Source organism: Cebus imitator, unplaced genomic scaffold (assembly GCF_001604975.1).
Source record: "Cebus imitator isolate Cc_AM_T3 unplaced genomic scaffold, Cebus_imitator-1.0 Scaffold79, whole genome shotgun sequence".
NCBI lineage: Eukaryota > Metazoa > Chordata > Mammalia > Primates > Cebidae > Cebus > Cebus imitator.
Window position 1 is genome coordinate 5,340,394 of NW_016107394.1, and position 25,676 is coordinate 5,366,069.

At 53.6% G+C, this 25,676-nt stretch overlaps 1 protein-coding gene across 2 annotated transcripts; it reads left to right on the top strand.

The window, feature by feature from the left end:
- The first annotated feature begins 12,260 nt into the window (after positions 1-12,260).
- On the top strand, positions 12,261-23,345 carry SERPINH1 (serpin family H member 1). 2 transcript variants are annotated; one of them, XM_017533017.2, is made up of 6 exons: positions 12,261-12,518; positions 13,921-13,964; positions 16,455-17,119; positions 19,213-19,311; positions 19,423-19,655; positions 22,340-23,345. In XM_017533017.2, the coding sequence occupies exons 3-6, from the start codon at positions 16,498-16,500 to the stop codon at positions 22,640-22,642; spliced, it is 1,257 nt and encodes a 418-aa protein (XP_017388506.1). In that variant the 5' UTR covers positions 12,261-12,518; positions 13,921-13,964; positions 16,455-16,497; the 3' UTR covers positions 22,643-23,345. The 2 variants fall into 2 exon arrangements, with proteins under 2 accessions (XP_017388506.1, XP_017388505.1); XM_017533016.1 differs by lacking the exon at positions 13,921-13,964 and having other exon boundaries at positions 12,337-12,518.
- Positions 23,346-25,676: the final 2,331 nt, after the last annotated feature.

Sequence of the window (25,676 nt, forward strand, 5' to 3'; positions counted from 1 at the left end):
GGCAGGGGGGTCGGAGTCAAAGAAAGAGATGTGATGAGAGAGGGAGAAATCAGAAAGTGGGGGAGATTGGCCGCTGCCACTCTGCTGGCTTTGAAGATAGAGGCAGGGGCTGCAAGTCAAGGAATGGGGGTGGCGTCTAGAAGCTGAAAGGCCAAGGAAGCAAATTCGCCCCCTGAGCCTTTAGAAGGAGCTGCTAGGCCATTTAAGTCTTCTGACCTCAGAACCATAAGAAAATAAATTTGTATCATTTGAAGCCACTAAGTGTGTGGTACTAGATACAGCAGCCACAGCAAACCATTACAGCTTCTTATTCAGATCTCAGGCTGCCTGGTGTAAAGTAGTCTTACCCACAGCACCTGTTTTCATTTCTTGCTGGCCCTCATTATTATCTGAAATGATCCTACTTTTCCTTAGTTTATTGCCTGTCTCCACTCGCCAGCACGCCAGGCTCCTGGAGGGCAACAGTCTTGTTTTGCCTTTTGTATTCCAGTACCCGGAACAATACCTGGTACATTGTGGGTTCTCAATAAATCTCTGCTGCGTGAGGTTAGGTGAGGTGGCTCACACCTGTAATCCCAGCACTTTGGGAGGCCAAGGCTGGTGGATCACCTGACCTCAGGAGTTTGAGACCAGCCTGGCCAACATGGTGAAACCTGTCTCTACTAAAAATACAAAAATTAGCCAGGCGTGGTGGTGTGTACCTATAATTCCAGCTACTCAGGAGGCTGAGGCAGGAGAATCACTTGGGCCCAGGAGGCAGAGGGTTGCAGTGAGCCAGTATCACACCATTATACTCCAGAGTGAGACTCCATCTCAACAACAACAAATCTTTGCTGTGCATGGAAAAAAGAATGAAGGAGAAAAGGCAGGACTTCCTCTGACTCTCTCTTGTGTGCACTGAGGGCTGGGGAAAGGGGGTGCTTTGGCTGGTGGAGGGAGGCCTCAGAACCGTGAGAATGGAGCGAGGCCTGGAGGGCTTCGGAGATCTGTGGGAACCTTGTGGCACCTGACACAGAATTTGGGCACGTGCTGTGCAGTTTCCAGGCTGCTTCCAACCCACGGTCTTTGTGTTGTTGTTCTCAGAACTACCTGGAAGAGGAAGACAGGCTTGAAAGGACCCATGGCCCTCACTTTGCAGATGGGCATCAAGGCTCTGGACGGTGATTTGAGGGGTAGGGAGACACTGCCTCTCCAGCAAGGATCAGTGGGACCCAGGAGAGGCCTGAGGCCCTGCCTGCTCCCCAGAGCCTTCCCGGCACCTCATGTGCCAATTCTTTTTGGCAGTCAGGCTGCTAGCCTTCGCCCCTGCTCTTCCCCCTGCCTGGGGTGTCCTTCCTCTCCTCTCCTTCTGGGGCTAGGGCGAGACAAGTATAAACTAAAAGGAGCACCAGAAATCTCAGTAATTAGGATGAATCATATTTTCATGTAATATATATTTTTTTGAGACAGAGTCTCACTCTGTCTCCAGGCTGGAGTGCAGTGGCGTGATCCTGGCTCACTGCAACCTCTGCCTCCTGGGTTCAAGCAATTCTCCTGCCTCAGCCCCCCGAGTAGCTGGGATTATAGGTGCGCGCCGCTGCACCTGGCTAATTTTGTATTTTTAGTAGAGACTGGGTTTTACCGTGTTGGTCAGACTGGTCTCGAATCCTGACCTCATGGTCCGCTGCCTTGGCATCCCAAAGCGCTGACATTACAGGCGTGAGCCACCGTGCTCGGCCTCGTGTAATATTTTTTTTAATGAAAACAAATGCAAAAAATCCGTGATGAACAAAATACCACATTTTAAATAAGGACGTTCTTATTTTTCCTTTTGTCTCAGGCTCCAATGTGGCTTCACACAGTCTGTGGTACTGATCCTGTCTGAGATTGTCAATGCAATTTGTGAGGCTCCTTCTCCAAAAATTATTACTATTATTATTATTATCTGTTGCCCAGGCTGGAGTGCAGTGGTGCGACCTCGGCTCACTGCAGCCTCCACTTCCTGGGTTCACGCGATTCTCCTGCCTCAGCCTCTCAAATAACTGGAATTACAGGCACATGCCGCCACGCCCAGCTAATTTTTTGCATTTTAATAGAGACGGGGTTTCACCAGGTTTGCCAGACTGATCTCGAACTCCTGATATCCGGTGATCCACACACCTCAGCCTCCCAAAGTGCTTGGATAACAGGCATGAGCCACTGAGCTCAGCCTCAAAAATTATTAAGAATTGCAGTTGCAAGTGGCCGGCTCCTGTAATCCCAGCTACCCTGGAGCCGAGGCAGGAGAATCACTTGAACCCTGGCATAGGAGATTGCAGTGTGCACTCCAGCCTGGGCAACAGAGCGACGCTGCGTCTCAAAAAAACAAAATTGCAGTGGCTGAGGGCAGTGGTTCAAGCTTGTAATCATGGAACTTCGAGAAGCCGAGGTGGAAGGATCGCTTGAGCCCAGAATTTCAAGACCAGCATGGGCAATATAAAGACCCCATCTCAGCAAAAAATATAAACATAAAAAAAGAATTGCAGGATGGCAACATCAAAATGTCAAACCATTTGAGAGGGTCTGCGGCACTGCACAACCTGTACACCCATGAGGTCGGCCCTGATCCTGTCTTTATTTAAAATTGTGATCTTTTGTTACTCAGAGAATTTTTGCATTGATTTAGATTTTTTGAAATATTGCATGAGACATGATTTACTTTGATGACTGAGGTTTTTGGTGCTCTCATTCATTGTGCCCCCAAGGCAAGTGCCTCACTTGCCTCACCCCATTCCCAGCCTTCTCTGCTTGGCGTGCACTTCTCAACCTCAGGCAGCCGCCTCCAGGAAGTCTTCCCTGACCTCAGGCCCCACACACTGGATCGGGTACTTCTGGGTTCTTTCTAGCTGGGCTACAGCCCCAGAGTGCCTCTGCTTCCTCCCTCGGTCACATTCCTGAGCACGTGGTGTGAGCCCCATTGCTTCAGGGAGTAGATTTGGTTTTGCTTCTGTGTTCCAGAACAGGGCCTGGCTCGGAAGAGTTGCTCAGGAAAAGTGGGTCTCGAGTGAAAATGAGTGGTCTGCCAGTGCTTGGAATTTTGTGTCAACATGCTGTCTCTGGGTCAAGCCCTTCTGTCTCCAGAAGTTCCTTGGTAAAACCTCTATGGTGTAATCCTTGAGCAAGACTCTATCTCTGAAAATGCCCAGTGGTGTCAGAGCCAGCCCTGTGGGCACTGGACCTGCTCATCCCCCACCCCAGCACCCATGGGCACCATGGCAGAGCCAGCCTCACCCGAGGTGGCAGGGCAGACACCTGGCGTGGGCATGGGGCTGGGCCAGTCCTATGGACCTGTGGCGCTGGCCTGTTGCTGACCCGCTTGCTCCAGCGCGAACCGTGCCAAGCTCCATCTTCAGGACGAGCCCGGTGGTTCCTCACCTTAGGGACTCACAGCCTTGCTCCAATAACCTGGCTTCCTGGCTTGTTCCAGGGACCAGACTTGGTGTCTGGATTTGCATCCAGGGCAGACCCTTTCTAGCACTCAGCTCCACCCTCATTAGTCTTTTAGGGACCCTGTGTCAGGGAGCTGGAGGAAGTTGCCTATGAATTCCTGAGCCTCAGCATATGCTCTGATTGGTCTTTTACCTCAACTATGTCCCAGGACTCCCTCAGGCCTGGCCACTGTTTACTCAGCTCTCCCTTCTTCATTGTTCTAACAATTTAAAGCCTATGCCTGGGGCCTGGGCAGGGTTAACAAAGTAATCAACTTTAGGCAGTGCCCAAAATGTGGGTGGTTCCTGGAGTCCTTGGCAACACCGCCAGCACAAGCCTCCTGACACCCTGCAGTATGGCCCAGTGGCTGCTGTAGACAGAATCCCAGACCCAGGCAAGGAGAGCTAGCTTCAAACCAGCTCTATCATTTCTACTTGTTTGGGGCTCAGTTTCATCATCTGCTAAATGGGGAGAAAATGCCTACCTCATAACAGGGTGATGGGAATTGATGGAGAATCCAGGAGCTCCGGCACAGCCCGGGCATTGGGAAATGCTAGTTCCCTTTCTCCTGTGCTTTCTTTGAGTGCGAAGACTAGCCAGCTGTGCTCCCTGGGGACTCCCTTTCCACTCCAGCTTCCAACCTCTGAGTTCTTTTTCACAACTCTCTGTGCCAGCTCAAGAGATGGGGAAACTGAGACTCAGAGAGATCAGGGACTTGCTGAAAGTCAGGTGTGGAGTCAGAGGCTGAGTACAGACTGGAACCCAGGAGCTGGAGCTCCTCCAGAGGCCTGGGCTTGGCAGGTGCCCAGCTCCTCCCCTCCCCTATTTCCCCATCTGGCCCTGGGAATGCTGAGCCTGTGAACACAGCTATGTATATAGCATCAGCTATGGGCTCCTCCCGCACCACACACACACAGGCACACAGACACACACAGACCCAGCCAACAGTGCTGGGTGCTTCCATGAAAGGTGTGTTTCCCTCCTGAGTCAGAGCAGACCCAGAACAGACAGCCTTTGGGCCTGGCTGGGCTGCAGTCCCAGAGCTCTAGGTGGCCCTGAGAGCCAGCCTCCTCCCTGCTGGAACCTCTGGGCAGCAGCCAGCACAGCTGCATCCCCTCAGCAGGGCCTGCACCGATAGGCCCACGTTGCATCAGCTTGGCCTGTCTCTGGGCCTGCTCCAGCCACTACAGCCAATGAGGCCTGGCTGCGTGTACAGACCCCAGCACTAGCCCAGCCCACCCCATCACCATCACCCTGCGGCTGCCTGGTCCTCCCTCGGCACTCTCAGCTAGGAGGAGGAGACTGCTGCTCCATCGCCTGTGGCCCCTCCCTCTGTGCCCCTGCCCCCACCAGTGGCCCTGCCAGCTCAGCCTTGGTTTCCCTTCCTTCCGGGAGGTGGCAGGGTCACCCCTTGGCACAGTGTGGACACATTTCTCCCTAGCCTCTGTTCTTCTCAGGTTCTGATCCGCATCTTTCACCTGTGGCATCTTTCAGCTACTCTCCTGTAACCGTGATTCCCAAATTGTCATCTCCAGGCGGGCGTTCTTTCCTGAGTGCCAGATTCATGGATGTGATAGTCTCCTGGGTGTCTCCTGTCTACAGAGCCCACCGGCTTCCCCCAGAGCTCACTGCCTTCCCCCACAGTTTCCACTGCAGGAAAAGGACCATTTGCCACCTGCTCACCAGGCCAGGCACCAGAGAGTCCTCCTTTCCCCTGTTCCCAGGCCCTCCGTGCCCAGCCCACCACCACTGGGCCCTGTCCAGCCCGAGGTCCCTGCCTGGTCCAGGCACCAGCACCTCTCTGCGGGTTTCCGAGCCATTCTCTCCTCTGGCCTCCCTCTCTCACTCTCCACGCAGCGGGCAGAGAATGCAAAAACGCAGGGTGACCTGTCACCAACTTCCACAGCTTTACTCACACGTACCCCCTCCCATGGTGGCCTCTGTGGGGTCTCAAGCCTACTGGGCCCTCCCATGGTGGCCTCTGTGGGGTCTCAAGCCTACTGGGCCCTCCCATGGTGGCCTCTGTGGGGTCTCATGCCTAGTGGGCCCTGGTTGTATCACATGAAATCTTGCCAGGGTTTGGCTCTCTTTAGCCTGAGGCCTAGAACCAGCAGGTCTGGGCTGGTGGGAAATGCCAGGCCTGGCCAGAAGGGCCCCAGCCCCAGCACCCCCCCAGCCCCAGCACCACAGCCCTGAGCCCCAGGCCCAGCACCACCCGTTCCCCAGTCACACCCCGGACAAGCCCCCTTCAGGCTGGAGCTTGACACCCTTCTGGGTGTCTCTTTTCTATTCACTTGATTGACTTTTTCTGGCTGACTATAAAAGTAATACATGCTATCAAAGGCAATTCAGAGAAGCAGAGAAAAGAAAATAAGGATGATAAATACTTCTATCTCCAAAGCTGAACACTATTAAACCATGTAAGAGCATTTCTTTCTAGCCTTTCTCTATGAACATTTTATATACCTATATATTTTGTATTAATTACATGTAATACACATTCATTCAATAAAAAACCCCGACTGGGAACAGTGGCTCACACCTGTAATCCCAACACTTTGGGAGGCCAAGGCAGGTGGATCATGAGGTCTGGCGTTTGAGACCAGTCTGGGCAACTTGGTGAGACCCTGTCCCTACAAAATTAAAAAAATTAGCCAGGCTTGGTGGCATACACCTGTGGTCCCAGCTGCTCGGGAGGCTGAGGTGGGAGGATCACTTGATCCCATGACATGGAGGCTGCAGTGAGCCGTGTTTGCATCACTGCACTCCAGCCTGGGTGACAGAGTGAGATTCTGTTTCAAAATAAATAGATAAATAACCCCTAATCTTTTAATACCAGAAACATTTTTTTAAAATTAAGTGAAAATCACCTGAAAACCAGCACGAACTTTTTGGCGCAATGTGAACATTGTTCCAGATATCTGTAGTTCTCCCATGGAATTTTCATAAACACGCTGTTTCATAAACGGCTTTATTTTTTATCCAGCAATCCACCAAGCGATCTTTCTGTGCCTGGGGATTACAGCAAGCTTTCCCCTTTGTGACATCTGCTACTCTTTCATCCCTTATTGACCTGCTCTCCAATTTTTTTGTGATTACAGACAAGACTCTGAAGAACATTCTTCTGCATATATCTATGCACATATTTTTAAGTCATTTCCTGAAGCAAAATTGCTACAAATTGATTTTTTTCCCAAAAGAACATGAATAATTTCAAAATGTGAAAATGTGTGAATAGGTAATGTGCACTCTGCACACTGCTATTCCACGCTCACGCCGAATCAGTATCAGAACATAAAGAACTTCCTGGCTTTTTGTTTTTTTCCAGCTTCCTGGTGTTCTCACCTCCTGTGGATGGACGATTAGGTTGTTTCCAATCTTTGCGATTACAAACAATGTTGCAGGGAATTATTCAATAACATATTTTTATTTAAAAGTGCCAACTGCCTTCTAGAAAGAGTGTACCAATTTCTCCTCCTGTCAGGAGTGTGTACAAATTCTTCTTGCTGTTTAAAATTAAATCCTACAAACTCTTCCAGACCCTGCTCATATCCCATGTTGCAGATGAGGAAATTGTGGTGCAGAGAGGTGCAGTGACTTTCCAAGGTCACCAGTGAACGGTGGCCAGGACCGATCCTAACACAGACTTCCTGACTCCCAGGCTGGGTTTCTCCTGCTTTTCCAGACTACTATCCCCTTCCTGTGCCTCCCCAGGGAAGTCGCCAACTCCAGTCACAGCCCTTCATTAACCTTGTGTGTATGTGCAAGGTCGGGTGTGAGCTGAACTGACAGGACAGGGCTCGGAGGACAGAGCAGGAATGGTCAGAGGTGGTGTCTACGGGTTGTGCAGGATTTGACCAGTGCTGAAGATGTGAGCAGAGGTGTGGAGTGGAGATCCCAAATCACTTAGTGTTCACAAAGTTCTCTCCTATTGTTGATTTTATCTGTGCTTCTCATCATTCTGCAGAGTATCAGTCCTATTTTACAGAAGGGGAATTTAGACCATGGGCACATAGCCAAGAAGTGGCAGACCTGGGGCAGGATCCCAGGTCCCCTAACCCCCAAGTGAGGGCATTTTGCAACCCATAACACAGCAGGGCTGCACTGGGCTGAAGCACACTAGAGCTGGTTTGGTGGGGTAGTAGGGGGGTCAGAGCTCAGGAATCCCCTTTGTTTTTCTTTGAAATGGGGTCTTACTCTGTTGCCCAGGCTGGAGTGTAGTGATACAATCTCGGCTTACTGCAACCTCCACCTCCTGGATTCAAGCGATTTTCCTGCCTCAGCCTCCCGAGTAGCTGGGATTACAGGCACCCGCCACCACGCCTGGCTAATTTTTGTATTTTTAGTAGAGACGGGGTTTTACTATGTTGGCCAGATTGGTCTCGAACTTCTGACCGCAAGTGATCTACCCACCTTGGCCTCCCGAAGTGCTGGAATTACAGGCATGAGCCGCTGCACCTGGCAGGAGCACCTCTTCTGAGTGTCAGGGATGCTAAGACAAGGGAGGACAGCCCTGTAGCCCACCTGGGCATCACTATTGTTAGAAGCTCAGCAGCACCTAAGGGAGAGGAGAATAAGAAGGGAAAAGAAAGGCAGGGATGAAGTTAACACACGTCCTCCATCCCACCAGCCCTTCAGGCCTGGCCTTGCAGACACTGGAGCTGGTTCCATGGGTTGCCAGAGGAGGCCTGAGAGAGGGAAGCTGGGAGCCGGGGGCAGGGAAGCGGAGCCTATGTATATGTCAATACTTAGCAATCACTTCTGTAGGGGTTGGGGTTCATTTGGGCTGCTGGAGTTACACAGACATATTCGTACATGGATTGTGTGAAGGGCTGCTTGGGTGCCATGTGTGTGCCCCATGTGGGTGGGTGCACAGGCGTCTGTGTATATAGCACGTCAGTGGGCTTGTGTCTCCTGGGTACTGTGTCAGGCATGTGGGTGAAGGCACTGGAGTTCCTATGCGGCTTTGCTCAGCATTAAGATTGCAGAGGGATGGGGGCGGGCCTGCTCTGGGAGGAGGAGGGGAGGAATCATGTGCTCACCCACCCCCACACTGACTAAATGCCCACCCTCCAGCGTGGCAGGCTGCAGGACAGCCCTTTTTGGATGGAAGGCCCTACGCTCCAAGAGAGAGAATCCGACATTACAGAAATCGTGTTTTCCTGACTCATGCTTTGGGCTGAGAGTACATTCTTGGCTCCTGGACAGCATCCCACAGAAGAGCTGTCTACAGCGGCCCTGGCTTCCCAAGGGAGGGGCAGACCCTGGACTGGCTGCCGGAGATTTCTGGGCTCCAATTTTATCCCAATGTAAAAAGAAGGGGATTAAACTTCCTTCCTATTAACATTCTAAAATTAAAATCGAGACACTGTTGACAGTGCCCAGCACAGGGCCTGGGAGCAGCAAAATGCCCCATAAATGTCACTTCCTTCTCGTCCACTCCCTGCCTTCCCATGGACGTGCCATAAACAGACCTGATTCAAAACCCAGCTCTGACCCTGGCTTGCTGTGGGGCCCTGACCATGCCGCTTAGACTCCCTGATCCTCAGTTTCTTCCTGCTGAAAATAGGAACATTCTTCCTTACCTGAAAGGATTGAATAGGATAGTAAATGTGACCGTGCTGCTGGTTTTGTCCTAGGATCCTATGGGGTGAAGACTGAATTAATCTAGCCCCTAGGGCCAAAGAAAGCTGTTTCTACAGGACCTGGCAGAACTGGGCCCACATCTCCTCCCCGTCCCGCCCCCGTCATTAGAGGGTGCTGTGGGGGAAAGAGGGCTGGGAGTCCAGGATCCAGCCCAGCTCCACCTCTGATTTGCTGTGTGACCTTGGGTAAATTCCTGCCTTCTCTGGGCCTCTGTTTTCCTCTCTGTATAGGGTGGATGCAGTTGGACTTGATAGTTTTCTGCTTCCTGCTGCCCACACGTTTTGGGACTTAGGGACCTAGAGGATTTCCAGCCGGCCTCCATGTGCAGGGCAGCAGAGCCACTTCCTGCAGGGAAGCAAGGCACTGGAGCACTCCACAGGCGAAATGCTTGAGACCTGCTTATCAGAGTCTTCTCCCCCGCCCTCTAAAAGAGTGCTTTTTCCAGAAAGCTCTGCCTGGAATGTGGGGGAAGGGCCACAGTCAGTCTGGGCTAGGCTCAGATCTAAGAATATTGTGGCAAAGGCTCTTGACTTTTGTATGTGTGTGAGCTGATCATGGAAATTTAAAGGAGCCGTTGCCTTTCCTTCCTCAGGGAGGTTGTGCTAGGGGCACAGCAGACTCAGGCAGCCACCTCTCATCGCCTGGCAGGCAATGCTTACTGGTGCCTCTTCCATACTGTCCCCTTGCTGGGAGCTGGGGACTCAGAGTGACAAGGAAAAGGCCCTGCCCTTCCAGTCTCCAGCGACATTCACTGACAAGACAGGATGATAACAGAGGTAATGCGGCGGCATAGGCCACAGAGGAGATTAGTGGGGGTCAGGGAGTCCAGCCAAGGGCCTTCAGACCCAGCCCTTCCTAGGCCTCAGCTCCCCTGTCTGTAAAAGCAGGTCCACTCGCTCTCCTGTGACCTCCCATGATTCTGGGTCTATCTAACAGCATGAGCCTCTGTTTATCCCTCGACAAAAGGGGACCGTCACAGCACTCTCAGCCTCCCCCCTCAGGTGTTGGTGGGGCCTAAGAGAGCTAAGAAACCTAAGAGCGCAGAGGAAGGATGTCTCATTGGGATTTTGACATCTGAACCTGCGGCAAGCCCGGGCCACCCTCTCCATTCTGCAAGCACTGATGGGCACGCTTTGTTTCTGCCCTGTTCGCAGCTCACTGACCAAGTCACAAGGAAACCTGAGGGCCAATGTAGGGGTGGGGAGCCGAGAGTGGGGTCTGGCCTGGGACTTAGGAGACCTCCTTGGATAAACAAGGATTTATCTTTTCTTTTTCTGTTTCTTTTTTTTGAGATGGAGTTTTCCCTCTTGTTGCCCAGACTGGAGTGCAATGGCACGATCTCGGCTCACAGCAACCTCCACCTCCCAGGTTCAAGTCATTCTCCTGCCTCAGCCTCCCAAGTAGCTGTGACTACAGGCATGCGCCATCACATCTGGCAAATTTTTTGTATTTTTAGTAGAGACGGGGTTTCTCCATGTTGGTCAGGCTGATCTTGAACTCCTGACCTCCGGTGATCCACCCGCCTTGGCCTCCCAAAGTACTGGGTTTACAGGCATGGCCACTGTGCCTGGCCTAGGATTTATCTTTAAAAGCAATATACAGTTGAGGCAGGAGGAAGCACAAGAGAACCATGACAGGCACCTCAAAGAGATGGACACTATGCCAAGGCTGGGAGGTTTTGTTAATAATCAGACCTGTCCTGAAAAAGAATGAGGGGCTGCCTCTGAAGGAGGTAAACTCTCTCTTCTTAGAGGTGCTTGGGTGCTTGCCATTTTGGGATACTGAAGAGAGGGCTTCTGCCTGGGGCTGCAGACAGGAATCTCTGACCTCTGAGATGCCTTGCAGCTCTGAATCTTTAATACATTTATTCCAGAATCCTTCAACTCTGAGATTTTAACATGTTAAGAATCCTTAGCTGGATTCAGAGACTCCATGGGGGCTTTCAGTGGAAGTGATCTCTGATTCTTTTACCTTGAATCACAGAGTCTGAAGCTTTTGGGATCTGAGATTTCCCACAGTTCTTGTACTCAAAAGACTCTGAGCAGCAGCAGCCTACCCAGACAGAGAGGTCTGTCACATCCACCAGGCTTCCCCACAGGCACTAACGGAGGGCAGGGACTGAGGTGACTGACTCATTTGCTGGGTGCTGGGATTTTTTCCTCTCCAGGATCCAGGGATGCACCTAGAAGAAAGAAGATGCTCCACACAGTTTGTTGAATGAATGAATGAAGTGTCCCTATCCTGTCCCTTCCTCTCCATACTGTCTCCATCCAAGATCTATCATTAAACTACTAAAGAGGACTGGGTGTGGGGGGGTTCCTAAATAATCTGCCTCACTGAGTTCCCTACTAACCCACACATACCCCTCAGATGGACATCGCACGGGGCTAGGACTCAGGTATCAGCTGTGTCCTCAGCACCCAGAACAGTAATGAATACTCTAGCTTAACTCAGAGGTCAAGCGGCTATCAGTATGCAAGGGTGGGGTAGGAATTGACAGTGAGACCTGAGGCCTGTGGGAGGGGTTGCAATAGGGAGAGGGCCAAGATGACAGGGATTGAGAAAGAGAGAGAGAGGGGGGAAAATAGTAAAGGATGACTTAGCACCACATTTCACAGCCAAGGGAACAGAGGCCCAGAAAGGGAAAGTAACCTGCTTAGGGTCACACAGCACCTTGCTCAGTGGAGCCAGGTTTTTCTTCCTGTGCACCCCTGCAAGCCCAGCCAGACCACCTGACGTTCCCTAGGCTTCTCTGCCTCTATTACTCCAAGATTTGAACTTTCCCAGTGCCGGGCAGGGACCGGGGCTGGTCTGCTCCCTCTCCCTCCGGCCATCGCTGAGGTTGACATTTTTTTGGATGAACAAGCATGGAGAAAGGGCGCTGCCTTCCGAAGCCTGACAATCTCCCCTGAGAGGGAGAAGGGTGCACCCCGAACTCAATTATGTTTCACCTTGAAAATCGGGGAGAGTGGGGAGAAGGGGCGATGGCTTTGCTCGGGGAAAAGTCCCTGCGGGGAAAGGGGCGCCTGAAGGAATGTGCGATCAGGAGTGGGCTGGCTCGTGCAGAGAGCCTGGGGGGTGGTAGGAGACTCGTACTCCGAAGGACACGCTGGTCCCGGTGGGGACTCCCGGGGCCCCGCAGCCAGGGCCGCCGAGGTGGGCAGTAGGACCCAGGGGCCGGGAGACGCCGGCAGAGGGAGGGGCCGGGGGCCGGGGAGGTTTGGGGGAGGTCTTTGGCTTTTTTTGACGGAGCTGGGGCGCCCTCCGGAAGCGTTTCCAACTTTCCAGAAGTTTCTCGGGACTGGCCGGAGGGGGTGGGGACTGCCATATATAGATACCGGGAGCGGGGGAGTGGGCGAAGAGTAGAATCGTGTCGCCGCTCGAGAGCGAGAGTCCAGTCCCGGCGCCCGCCCAGCCCGACCCAGGTGAGGGGCGGGGAACGACCGCGTGCGGCCTGCGGGAGCGCCGAGCAATCCGGGGGTGCGCAAGGGAGTGAGAGGGGCGAGGGCACCCTGCCAGGGGTTGGGGCCCAAGCCAGAGCCTGCAAACTGGAGTTCCCGGCACTTTGGGGGCCGCTGGAGGGTTTGGAATCGGGAGCCCAGGGCTGGCTGGTGATGGAATCAGCTGAGGGTTAGGGCAGAGGTCCGAGCCAGGGTGGGAGCCCGTGCACTCGGAGGATTGGGGAAAAGCGCAGGGACCCTTAGAAGTTAGTGGTGGCAGAGACCTTTAGTAGGTGTAAAGGGGGCTGGGGGCTGAGAGCACAGCCTCTGCGGAAGCAAACGCAGGAGGAAGGAGATGGAGTCTGGTGCCTCTTCCATCAGGGACAGGGAGGACAGGCCGGCCTTGCAGTTCCAGGTCCCTTCCCTTCTGGGGTTGAGACCCAGGGGCAGCAGTGATTAGTGGCCCAGCCTCCTCACAGGCTTGCTGAGGGCATCTCAGCCTCCTGAAGGTAGTAGGGTGGTGGGAAAAGAGGTGAAATCGTCTTGACTCTCGGGGTCCATGTCCTCTGATAGAAGTGGGCGACAGTGGCTCAATTTCTGATCAGCAGCTTGCAGCCTAGATGATGGCAGCCAAAAGGAAAGACTTGGCCAGCGAGGCTCCCTCCCCTCGGAAAAAGGGAGTGGGGGTCATTAGGGTCTGCTCAGCTCTGGGGATTAAGGGGCTGACTAGGAGGATTTGAGTCTCTCTTGCTCACTGCCACTGGGTTCTTGGAGTAACTGAAGGGTTTAAACTGCAGGATCTCACTTCCAGAGGCTGTGGCTCCCTGCCCCCCAGCTTAGAGACATTCCTGAGGTGGCTGGAGAGGAGGAAGGAGAATGAATGCACTTCCAGACTGGCCGAGAGTCCCAGCCCCTCCTCTTCCTGGTTCCCGGCTGGTCCCTCTGGGCTGCTGGGCCGGGATGGAGGCCTGGGGGAAAATGAGGGGGCTTTGGTTCAATGAAATTCTAGTCGGGGCCACACCCTCCTGCCTTCAGATGGTTTATGTACCCATCCCCCTTCCTGTCCCCTCCTTTGTCTCCTCTGTCACCGGGATTCCCAGCAGAGATTTTTTTTGTACTGGCTGTGTAACAGGACACCGATGCAGCCCTCAGGAGGGCCTCCGTGTGCTTCTGAGAGGAGGGAGCCCTGTGCTAGGAAGGCAGACCCCTGTTTATCCTGAGGGACCTGGGGTGGCCCCCTGCCCTGGTCTCAGTTTCTCCCATTGAACAGTGAGGTGATCGATCTCCAGGGTCCCTCGGGAACTGGTTGTTCCCTCTGCATCAGGGGCCTCCTCACCCCCTCTCCTCTGCCGGCTCCCATCCTCCTCACTCTTCTGTTTTTTTTCAGAATGAAAAAGGCAGGCATTGACCTCCCTCTGAGGCAGTTTCCAGGTACTTTAGACCCCTCAAGTTTTTGATACCCTCTGATGGCCCCCGTCATCTCCTCCCCTGCCCTTCCAGACCCTGCTCAGTCTGGCTAGCTGCGGGTGGCACCCTGGCTAGGCAATCTTGTATTTTCTTTGTGGGACTCAGCTAACCTTGGCCCGAGGGCTGGCATTTCTCTGTGGCAAGATGGGCTGGGCTGTGGGAGGCTGGGCTGCTTGCAGTAACTTGCCTTCCTCCGTTCCTGCTGCCGGGTTTAACGGGGCCACCCTTCTCCCCAGCGGGCATCTCCCTTCAGGGATCCATGTGCAGATGGGAAAGGAACTAAGGCCAAAGAAGGCTCCTGGAGTTCCCTGGCTAATGCGTGGCACCCCTGGGACCTGAACCAGGCCTGCTTCCCAGGCTGGAAGCCCCCCTCTGCAGGCCGGTGGAGATAGTTCAGCCTCCTGCCTGCCACGTCACCACCAGAAGCTGGCGCTAAGCTGCTGCGGGCCTAGCCTAGTGGGCTGCCTGAAGAATCCCAAACCAGTTATTTGGAGCTTGCTTGGAAGCCCCTCCCAGTCCTTTGAGGTTCTGGCTGGTGGGGGGGGTGGCTGTCAAGATGGTACCTGCCACGTGGCATGGCTGAGGGTGGGCTCTTCAGCTGCCTCCTCGGGGAAGGGAGGCTGGCGGCCTGTGCCGTGGTCTGAGCCCCAGCATCGCTGGTCTGGATCAGAGGTGGCTTTTGAGTACGGTGGCCATATGCCTATTGTCCTGGCAGAATAATTAGTAGTCCCCATTTTACTCTCATAAGTGTCGTTGTTTGTGCAATAAATTATATGGTCGTACTGCCTTGGAGGCTCCAGTTCTGGCTGGGAAGGAGGCAGGGCTGGGAGAAAGGTGTCCTGGGGTGTATTCTAGGCCCCAAGATCCTCCCTTCATTTTATCACGAGACTCAGATTTCCCACTTCCTTCCAGGCATTTGTAGATCTCTGGGCCTTCCCTCCTCTCCCCACCTTGGGCCCTTTGCTTCTCTTGTACTGCACCTTCAAAGCTCTGAGGAGGGTGGCAGTCCCGGGAAATGGGGGAACCTGTTCAGGTTTTTGGGATGGCAACAGTAGAATCTTCACAGAAATCCAGTGCAGCCAGAGTCCTGAGGGTCTTCCACCAGGATCTCAAAAGCTCAGTCTTCTTCAAGGATGACCACGAGTCGGAATCCATCAGAGCAGTGGGATCGCAGCCTCCACCAGGGGTCCTTCCAACCTTCCCTTTGCCCTGTCATCTCTCCTGTGCGTTGACGTAGAGGGGGATAATGGCCTGAAGCGAGAGAGGGAGTGTGGAAGTATCCCAGGAACAGAGACTGTCCCAATTGGAGGCCCCAGAGAGGGGACTGGGGCTTGTCCTGGGGGCCACTGCTACTGCTGGAGCTTGGGGAGAAGGCCTGAGGGCAACCCTGACTCAGTGGAGCAGGGGGCCTGTGTGGCTGTGGCTGTCAGATGGGAGAGCCGACTGGAGTCTGACGTGGCTTCAGCTTCCTTGGAGGCTGAGTGTACATCTGGCCAGCTTCTGGTGATGGGGTAGGGGGTCATTGCTCTATTGAGCTGTGTGTGACTCACCCCCTTCCCTAGTATCCTGTCCTTGTGCTATGTCAGGAAGCCTCCTCTCCACCCCGAGTCTTCAAAGGAGTCAGTTTCCCAGGAGCTTCTGTCCTGGGGATTTCCCATCCGCACTTGGGACACTGTGGGCAGATGGGCATGCCAAGCTTCTGCCCAGATAGAGGCCTTGGGCATGGAGACCTGGACCCTTCAGCTTGGAAAAGGGAGACTGAGGCCCAGTGGACACAGGACACATGCCTTCTCAAGGTTACCCTTGGGGCAGCAGAGCAGAGTGTCTGAGCTCTCCATTTAATGAGTGAACCAACCGGTGACTCATTAACATCCCAGAACAGAATGAAAGGCATGGGGGCGGGACAGCCCTCCAGCTCTGTCCCTCATTCCTTGCCCAGGCATCTGGGCTTCCTAGCTGCTGCCTTTTCTTACTGGAAAAGGGCCCCTAGGGTCATATGAGATCAGGGCTGACCTGATGAGGATCCCAGGTCTGGCCAAGTGACCCTGTTTTAGCTTCATTCAGGAAGAGCTGAGGCCACTGTGTGCTAGGCACGGGGGATATAGTGGCAATCAGATTGGCTAGATTTTCTGTCCTTCTGGAGGCCACAGCCTACTTAGGGGCAGAAATAGATATGTAATAAACACACAAAGTGGAAATGTTGGCTGGCTGGTGCAGGAAATCGATAAGGTGGTCTGGTGGTCACTGGCTGGGAGCCCTCCTTTGGGTGGGGACATCACAGAGGTCTCTGAGAGGCTGGCAGCCCTGAGAGGCTGGCAGCCCGGAGTGAGGTATGGGATTACTGGACTGTGGGCTCTCTTGCCCCCATCTCCAGGGTACTTGTGGCAGGCAGAGGGCTGGGGGTGGTTGTTGGGGAGGAAGGCCATGGGCTTCAAGGCCACCCTGTCTGTGCAGCCCTCACAGGTCCACCTTGGTGCACGCAAACCACCTCCCAGCCATGCGCTCCCTCCTGCTTCTCAGCGCTTTTTGCCTCCTGGCGGTGGCCCTGGCAGCCGAGGTGAAGAAACCTGCAGCTGCAGCAGCTCCTGGCACCACCGAGAGGCTGAGCCCCAAGGCGGCCACACTGGCTGAGCGCAGCGCCGGCCTGGCCTTCAGCCTGTACCAGGCCATGGCCAAGGACCAGGCGGTAGAGAACATCTTGGTGTCGCCGGTGGTGGTGGCATCGTCGCTGGGGCTCGTGTCGCTGGGTGGCAAGGCAACCACGGCGTCGCAGGCCAAGGCAGTGCTGAGCGCTGAGCAGCTGCGCGATGAGGAGGTGCACGCCGGCCTGGGCGAGCTGCTGCGCTCACTCAGCAACTCCACGGCGCGCAACGTGACCTGGAAGCTGGGCAGCCGCCTGTACGGACCCAGCTCAGTGAGCTTCGCTGATGACTTCGTGCGCAGCAGCAAGCAGCACTACAACTGCGAGCACTCCAAGATCAACTTCCGGGACAAGCGCAGCGCGCTGCAGTCCATCAACGAGTGGGCCGCGCAGACCACCGACGGCAAGCTGCCTGAGGTCACCAAGGACGTGGAGCGCACGGACGGCGCCCTGCTCGTCAACGCCATGTTCTTCAAGCGTGAGTCGGGGCCGCGCTCAGGGGTCCTCCTCCCCCTCTTCCTCCCAGGACCCCCATGCAAGACTTAGGACAGCATTCTGTGCACTCCATCCTTCACTGCCTCTCATTTATGCTGTAACGACCCAGGGAGTAGGACTGTCACTCAGCTTTTGGTACAGACTGGAAACTAGATTCAGAGACAGGTAGCAGAGTCTAAAGGAATGATTCAGGGAACCGAGACCCCAGAGGGACTCCGTGGAATGTATTTCGACCAAATTTCGTCCAAGTGCTCGTCCTTGTATATCTTGGAATGAATAAAATTTTGTAACCCATTTAGCCTCAGTAGTGAGCTAGAGAAAGAACTTGAATTCTTTTTTATTTTTTATTTTTTGTGTTTATTTATTTATTTTTTTGAGACAGAGTTTCGCTGTTGTTGCCCAGACTGGAGTGCAATGGCACGATCTCGGCTCACCGCAACCTCCGCCTCCTGGGTTCAAGCAATTCTCCTGCCTCAGCCTCCCGAGTAGCTGGGACTACAGGCACGCACCATCATGCCCAGCTAATTTTTGTATTTTTAGTAGAGACAAGGTTTCACCTTGTTAACCAGGATGGTCTCGATCTCTTGACCTCGTGATCCACCCGCCTCGGCCTTCCAAAGAGCTGGGATTATAGACGTGAGCCACTGCGCCCGGCCTTGAATTCTTTTTTAAAAAATTATTTGTATTTTGAGATGGAGCCACTCTCACCCAGGATGGAGTGCAGTGGCACAATCATGGCCCACTGCAGCCTTGGACTCCCGAGTTCAAGCAATTCTCCTGCCTCAGCCTCCTGAGTAGCTGGGATTATAGGTGCCTACCACCATGCCCAGCTAATTTTTGTATTTTTAGTGGAGACAGAGTTTTGCCACATTGCCCAGGCTGGTCTCAAACTCCTGGCCTCAAGTGATCTGCCGGCCTCGGCCTCCCAAAGCCCCGGAATTACAGCCGTGAGCCACCGTGCCCAGCCAAGACCCAGAATCCTTAAAGCAACCTTGGGGACAGGCAGTGTCCTCATTTCACAGTGAGGAAACTGAGGCCCAGAGAGGAGGAAGCAGATCCAGGCCTCAGGCCCAGATGCCTCTGTCTTCAGTTGAAGACTAGATTGGGGTTAATCCATATTTTTGAGTACCTACATAGACAGACAGTACTATTTTCACAGTTTGCTGTGAGGATGAAGTAACCCTGGTTTTACAAATGAGACCAAACTAGGAGAGGTGAGGTCTCCCAGAGTCAGTGGCTGAGCTTGGACTGGAACACGGGTCTGACTGTGAGCAAGGCAGCATTCAGGCCACTCTCAGGCATTTTTTGTTGTTATTTTCTGGTCATGGAGACAGAACTTGCAGAAAAAAATGAAGAGTGGGCTGAGCTTAGTGGCTTACACTTGTAATCCTAGCACTTTGGGAGGCCAAGGAGGGTGAATCACATGAGTGCAGGAATTCAAGGCCTGCCTGGGTAAGATGGCGAAACCCCATCTCTACAAAAAATTAGCCAGGTGTGGTGGCACATGCTGGTAGTCCCAGCTACTCTGGAGGCTGAGGTAGGAGGATCGTTGGAGCCTGGTAATTCAAGGCTGCGGTGCGTCATGATTGCACCACTGCACTCCAGCTGGGGGACGGAATGGGACCTTGTCTCAAAAAGAAAAAAAAAATGACGGGTAGTTACGGGGCACTTCCTGCCCAGGGCACAACTGTCCCTCAGGTACCAGGCAGGGAAGAAAGCCCAGCTCAGGGCATGTTTCCAAAATATCTGACAATTGCCAGAGCTAGGGGTGGCCATAGAGGTGACTGAGCTAGGGTGGAATTAATTCTCTGCCACGTGGGAGCAGCCAGGCAGTGACTGTAGGGAGCCACGTCCTCAGATGGCATGTCCTGGGGCCAAGATCCTTCCCAAAGCTAGGAACGTGGACTCTGTGGGCTAGGTACTCAGGGGGAGGGGGGCTACAGCTGGGCCCAAAAGAATGGAGCAAAGACCTGTGGCAGGGATAAATCAAGGGTCTGCACCTGGGGTGGCTGTGGGCTGTGATTGTGTCTGGGGGCGGCCATGTGTCTCTGACCCTGTGTTCTGCCCCAACTACAGCACACTGGGATGAGAAATTCCATCACAAGATGGTGGACAACCGTGGCTTCATGGTGACTCGTTCCTATACTGTGGGTGTCATGATGATGCACCGAACAGGTAGGTGTTGGGAGGAGCAGGGTGTCAAGGTGGGTGGGGGTCCAAGGGTACTTGGGGTCTGACTCACCCCTGCACACAGGGTGCCCAGTGTCCTCTCCGCTCCTTTCCCAGGCCTCTATAACTACTATGATGACGAGAAGGAAAAGCTGCAGATCGTGGAGATGCCCCTGGCCCACAAGCTCTCCAGCCTCATCATCCTCATGCCCCACCATGTGGAGCCCCTCGAGCGCCTTGAAAAGCTGCTAACCAAAGAACAGCTGAAGATCTGGATGGGGAAGATGCAGAAGAAGGCTGTTGCCATCTCCCTGCCCAAGGGTGTAGTGGAGGTGACCCATGACCTGCAGGTAAGGGGTGGCCCAGCCCTGGGGCCTGCAGGGCTTGGAGCCAGGGGGAGATCCCACTCACCAATTCAGCAGGTCTGTCCCGAGCCTCCCTGGATGTCCAGGCAGTGCTGGGCTCTGTGACGGGATAAGCTGGGGCAGGAGGTGTGGGCCCTGCCCTTGGGAAGATGATGATAATACCAGCAGCTAAATATAACGGAACACTTCCTGTAGGCTAGGTGTTCTTCTAAGCACTTTACATGTATTAAATTCTATTAATCCTCAAAACAACTTTATTAGATGGGACTATAAATTTGATCTTAGAGATGAGGAAACTGAGGCTCAGAAAGGTTAAGTAGCCTGTGCAAAGTCACACAGCTAGTAATTCAGACATCTTGCACCAGAGCTAACCCTCGGTCACTGCACTGCCTCTGAGGTCTGAAGTGCCCCCTGTTACAGGTTGTCCAAGCCGGAAGATTATCTACCATGCAATAATAAGACTGGTAGCTGTGGGTCTTCTAAGGTGGTCAGAAACTTAACACACATGCTCGAGATTCTCCCTCGCAACTACCCTGGGTGGTGGGCAGAGGCTCACAGAGAAACAGTAAGTAACTCCCTAAGGTTCCCCAGGCCCATAAGTGGCGGAGGTGCAATTAGACCTCAAGGTAAAAACATAATAGTGGCCTTTTTTGTCAATCAAGAGAGAGAGATTTTTTACTTATTCAAAACAGGAAACTTTTGTGTCCTTCTTTCCTTGGATGCCACAAATGGTTCTCACGGGCAGAATCGATTCAGACTTGCTGCCTGGAGAGCTTGGAGAGAGAAAGCTGGAGACGAAATGGGGCTTAGGCACCGAACCAGGGACAAATGGAGCTTGTCCTGGTCTGTGCTGTAGACACTGGGAGTTCCTGGAGAGGAGTCACTGTCTCCCTCCTGGGCCTGGCCCTTATCCTTTCCCAGCCACTTCTCCAGTGGCTGTTGTCCCATCCCCTTCTCCCCTTGTTCCTCTGGTGTCTTCCTGGAACCCACAGTGGAGACAGCACCCCCCAGTCCATGGGGTAGATTGAGTTGGGAAATTCGAGGCGGATGACCTGTGCAAGGTCATCGGGGTGGGAAGAGCTGGGCCTACCTTGAATGCCTGTCTCAGGACCCCCTGGGTTTAGGACCTCAGGCCATGCCAGGGAGGTGGAGGTTATCCTGCAGAATCCTGGGCCCTGGACGCTGCCATTCACTCAGCCCGCAGCCCTTTACTGTCATCTCTCCTGCACTGAGAGCCAGGGAGAGCCCTGGACATGGGCCCTGCCCTCAGGGAGCTCCAAGCGAAGTGCCAAGTGGGAGAGACAGGCAGCACCAGACTGGTAACAGGAAGGCCCAGTGAGGTACCACTCATCTTGTGGGCTTGGGAAGGCTTCCTGAAAGAAGCGGTTTCTTTTTTTTTTTTGAGATGGAGTCTCACTCTGTAACCCAGGCTGGAGTACAGTGGCATGATCTTGGCTCACAGCAACCTCCGCCTCCCGGGTTCAAGCAATTCTCTTGCCTCAGCCTCCGGAGTAGCTGGGACTACAAGTGCCCGCCACTATGCCCAACTAATTTTTTGTATTTTTAGTAGAGACAGGGTTTCACCATGTTGGCCAGGCTGGTCTCGAACTCCTGACCTTGTGATTCACCCACGTTGGCCTCCCAAAGTGCTGGGATTATAGGCGTAAGCCACCGCGCCTAGCCAAGAAGTGGTTTCTAAAGAGCCCTAATGGGAGACAGGATGGCCATCGAGGATATAAGTTGCTCACTGAGGCCATCTGGAGAGTGGGGTGGGCGTGCCGAGGAATGTGGCTGGAGGCTGCCAGGTAGGCAGAGGTCGTATGTGAAAGGGCTTATGATTGGCTTCCAAGAGCTGTGCAGAGCCGTGGAAAGGTGTGTGTGTTTTAACTTTACTATGGAATATTGGAAACATAAACTAAAAGTAGATTAGTATAATAACCCTCAAGTGTCTATCACCCAGCTTCAGGTATTATCAGCTCATGGCCAATAGTGATCCATCTCTACCCACCAATTCCCCTCTGCATCCGATTATTTTGAAGCCAATTCCAGGCGTCCTGTCACTCTGGAAAGGTTTTAAGCCCCAGAGTGATGTGGACATAGCTCCTTGATCAGTATTTCTCAAACTTGAGTATGCGAAGAAAGCACCTGGGGAGTTTTTGAGAAGGAATCCATGCCCACTCCCAGAGATTCTGACTCAGGGGGTCTGGGCTGGGGTCAGGACATGGGCATTCCAGATAAGCGCCTGGGTGGTGCCATGCTGCCTGTGCCTGCACTGTAGCTGGGCAGTGCGGGGGATACACTCTCTGTGCTGTAGACACTGGGAGTTCCTGGAGAGGGGTCACTGTCTCCCTCCCAGCCTGGTCCCAGTCCTTCCCCAGCCCCTTCTCCAGTGGCTGTTGTCCCATCCCTGTCATCCAGGATTCAACTGTTTTTCTGAGTCTCAGCTTCCTCATCTGTGAAGTGGGAATTAGAAGCCCTTGTAGGGTTGCAGTGAAAACTGAGAAAGCGTGGTTTGAAGTGCCAAGCACCATGCATGGCACACAGAAGGTGGCCAAGGAGGGGTTCTCTCCTCTCTGAGAAGCGGTCAGGGTGGTATGGGGTGGAGGATGTGAGGGTGGAGGAGCCTGGCATGCCATGGCCTCACCTGGTACACCCCCCTGTTCCCACAGAAACACCTGGCTGGGCTGGGCCTGACTGAGGCCATTGACAAGAACAAGGCAGACTTGTCACGCATGTCAGGCAAGAAGGACCTGTACCTGGCCAGCGTGTTCCATGCCACTGCCTTTGAGTTGGACACAGATGGCAATCCCTTTGACCAAGACATCTACGGGCGTGAGGAGCTGCGCAACCCCAAGCTGTTCTACGCCGACCACCCCTTCATCTTCCTGGTGCGGGACACCCAGAGCGGCTCCCTGCTGTTCATTGGGCGCCTGGTCCGGCCTAAGGGTGACAAGATGCGAGACGAGTTGTAGGGCCTCAGGGTGCACACAGGATGGCAGGAAGCAGCCAAAGGCTCCTGAGACACATGGGTGCTATTGGGGTTGGGGGGAGGTGAGGTACCAGCCTTGGATACTCCATAGGGTGGGGGTGGAAAAACAGACCAGGGTTCCCGTGTGCCCGAGCGGACCTTCCCAGCTAGAATTCACTCTGCTTGGACATGCGCCCCAGATACTATGATGCTGAGCCCAGAAACTCCACATCCTGTGGGACCTGGGCCATAGTCATCTTGCCTGCCCCCAGAGTCCCAGATCAAGCCTGCCTCAATCAGCGTTCATATTTATAGCCAAGTACCTTCTCACCTGTGAGACCAAATTGAGCTAGGCGGGTCAGCCAGCCCTTTTCTCCTGACACTAAAACACCTCGGCCGCCTCCCCAGCTCTATCCCAACCTCTCCCAACTACAAAACTAGGTGCTGCAGCCCCTGGGACCAGACACCCCCAGAATGACCTGGCCCCAGCGAGGCGGATCGAGAAAGAGCTCACAGGAGGGGCTTCTGGGCAGACTCTGGTCAAGAAGCATCGTGTCCGGGGTCGTGGGGATGAACTTTTTGGTTTTGTTTCTTCCTTTTTCAGTTCTTCAAAGATGGGGAGGGAAGGGGGAACATGAGCCTTTGTTGCTATCGAACCAAGAACTTATTTGTACAATTTTTTTTTCAATAAAACTTTTCCAATGAAATTTTGTTGGAGTGTGGAAGAAGATTGGATCAGGAGATTCTCACACCATTCTTCCCAGGGCACAAGGTCTCCTGTTAAGGCAGGCTGGATACTGACGGTTCATATCAGGCCCTGGAATGCTGGCAGATCACTGTGCAGACAGTGCCCAGTGGCAGGTGCACTCCATGCTGATCTGGGAAATGGTTCTGGCTCTGGCAGCCCTGGAGAAGTGGCTACAGGCCCTGAATGAGAGCACTGGAGCTGGAGCCAGTCTTCAGCCCGAAGGGGTTTTTTATTTCTTTATTTCTTTATCCGTTTTTTTGTTTTTGTTTTTTGTGTGTGTGTGTGAGATGAAGTTTTGCTCTTATTGCCCAGGCTGAAGTGCGATGGTGCTATCTTGGCTCACCACAACCCCTGCCTCCCGGGTTCAAGCGATTCTCCTGCCTCAGCCTCCCAAGTAGCTGGGACTACAGGCATGTGCCACCACTCCTGGCTAATTTTGTATTTTTAGTAGAGATGGGGTTTCTCCATGTTGGTCAGGCTGGTCTTGAACTCCCGACCTCAGGTGATCTGCCCACCTCAGCCTCCCAGAGTGCTGGGATTACAAGCGTGAGCCACCGTGCCCGGCTCTTTACCCTTATTTTAGAGGTGGGTCTTGCTATGTTGCCCAGACTGGAATCAGGCTCTTGGGCTCAAGCGAACCTCCTGCCTCAGCCTCCCGAGTAGCTGGGACTACAGGGAGGACTGTGGGTATGAGCCAGGACTATGCCCAGCTTCCCTAGCCTTTCATTCTAAGCTAACTTATGCCACATCCAAAGCCACAGGTACAAATTCAGGCACACATTTAGTAAGTTGCCTGGCTTTAGGCTGGACTTTGGAAGGAAGGAGCTTGTGGGGATCCTTGCCCTTAGGTGGCCCAAAGTGTTGGATCTATAGCAGGGGAGGAGGCCCCCAACACAGTCCTCCATTTGGATGCCTCATGGTCCTTAGGGCTCCTGACACCATACCTCAGGGAGGGAGAGGATGGGGCCAGGGGCCAGGGAGGTGGAGGAGCAAAGGATACTGGGCTAGAGCCCTGTCTCTGTTGCCTGCTGCCACCTAACCTTGCGCAGGTCATTTTTCTCTCTGGGCACTTCCAGCTTTCTTCTGCCAAAGATTGTTACCTGGGGTTGTTGGTTCAGGGAGGGACCCCTTACCTGGCTGAGCAATCCAACAGTAGCCACCAAGAGGTACATAAGTCCACAGAAGGGACAGCTGATTTACTCCTGTCATTGCCAGGACAGAGTTTCAGCAAGACTGCTGAGTCCCAGGACCTTTGTATGCTGTGGCTCAATCATTTAGCTCTCTCTCCTCAAGTGGGTTCATCTAGAGGTGGAGACTTAGGGACAGGGACCAGGGTGCTCAGTGCTCACTGTGTTCCAGGCACCTGGATCATTTTGTTCCAGGTGTGTTATGCCTGTCCCCCTGCCCCAGGGCCTTTGCACTAGCTGTCCTTTCTGCCTGACAGGCAGTTCTAGATGTTTGCAGGGTTGCTATTTGTTATCCAGGATTCAGCTTAAATGTCTGCTCAGAGAGGCCTTCCCTGACTACCCCACATAAACAATCCCTCTACCACCTCAGTTTCTCTACCTTGTTTCCTCACTTTACTGATGCCTTAGCACTATGAAATGACCCACTTACGACTTCCCTGCCTGCCTCCCCTCCTGGAATGGAAGCTCCATGAAGATAGGGTCTGTGGCTGTCTATCGCTATAAGTCCTGCACCTAGATTTAGCGTCATGCATATACAAGGCATTAAAACATTTGCTGAGTGAAAGGGCCGTTCTAGAAGGGCCTTTTCCGGGGCTTTGGGAGTCCAGAGGAGGAAGCCATGACTGCCTAGGCAGGCGAAGAAAGGTTCCCAGGAGGAGGTGGCATGTGGGCTGCCTTAAAGGGGAAGTAGGCATTTCTGGATCAGAATGATGCTTTTAGTGAAACCAGCTGGTACTCCTTTGTGTTTTGCTCCTCCTGTGTTACAAGTACTTGATATGTACAATTTTATCCAAGCTTCCTCACAGCTTGGCTAGGTAGGGATCATCCCATTTTACAGGTGAGATAACAGGCTGAGAGGTTAAGTGAGCTGCCTGAGGCCCCACAGTCAGTGCGGGCAGAGCTGGGACTTGATCCTAATCGGTTGGGTAGTTGCTTCACTGCAGAGGAAGGGCAGGAGAGGCCTCCTGGAACCCAGGCCACCTGGCCCCGAAGTTCAGCCTGTGACAGCTCCCACACCAAGTGGGAATGGGCAGTGATAAGCCAGGCCTGGGTGTGGGGGCCACCAAGGGAACTACCCAAAGGGGGCCTTGAGGCCACACTCC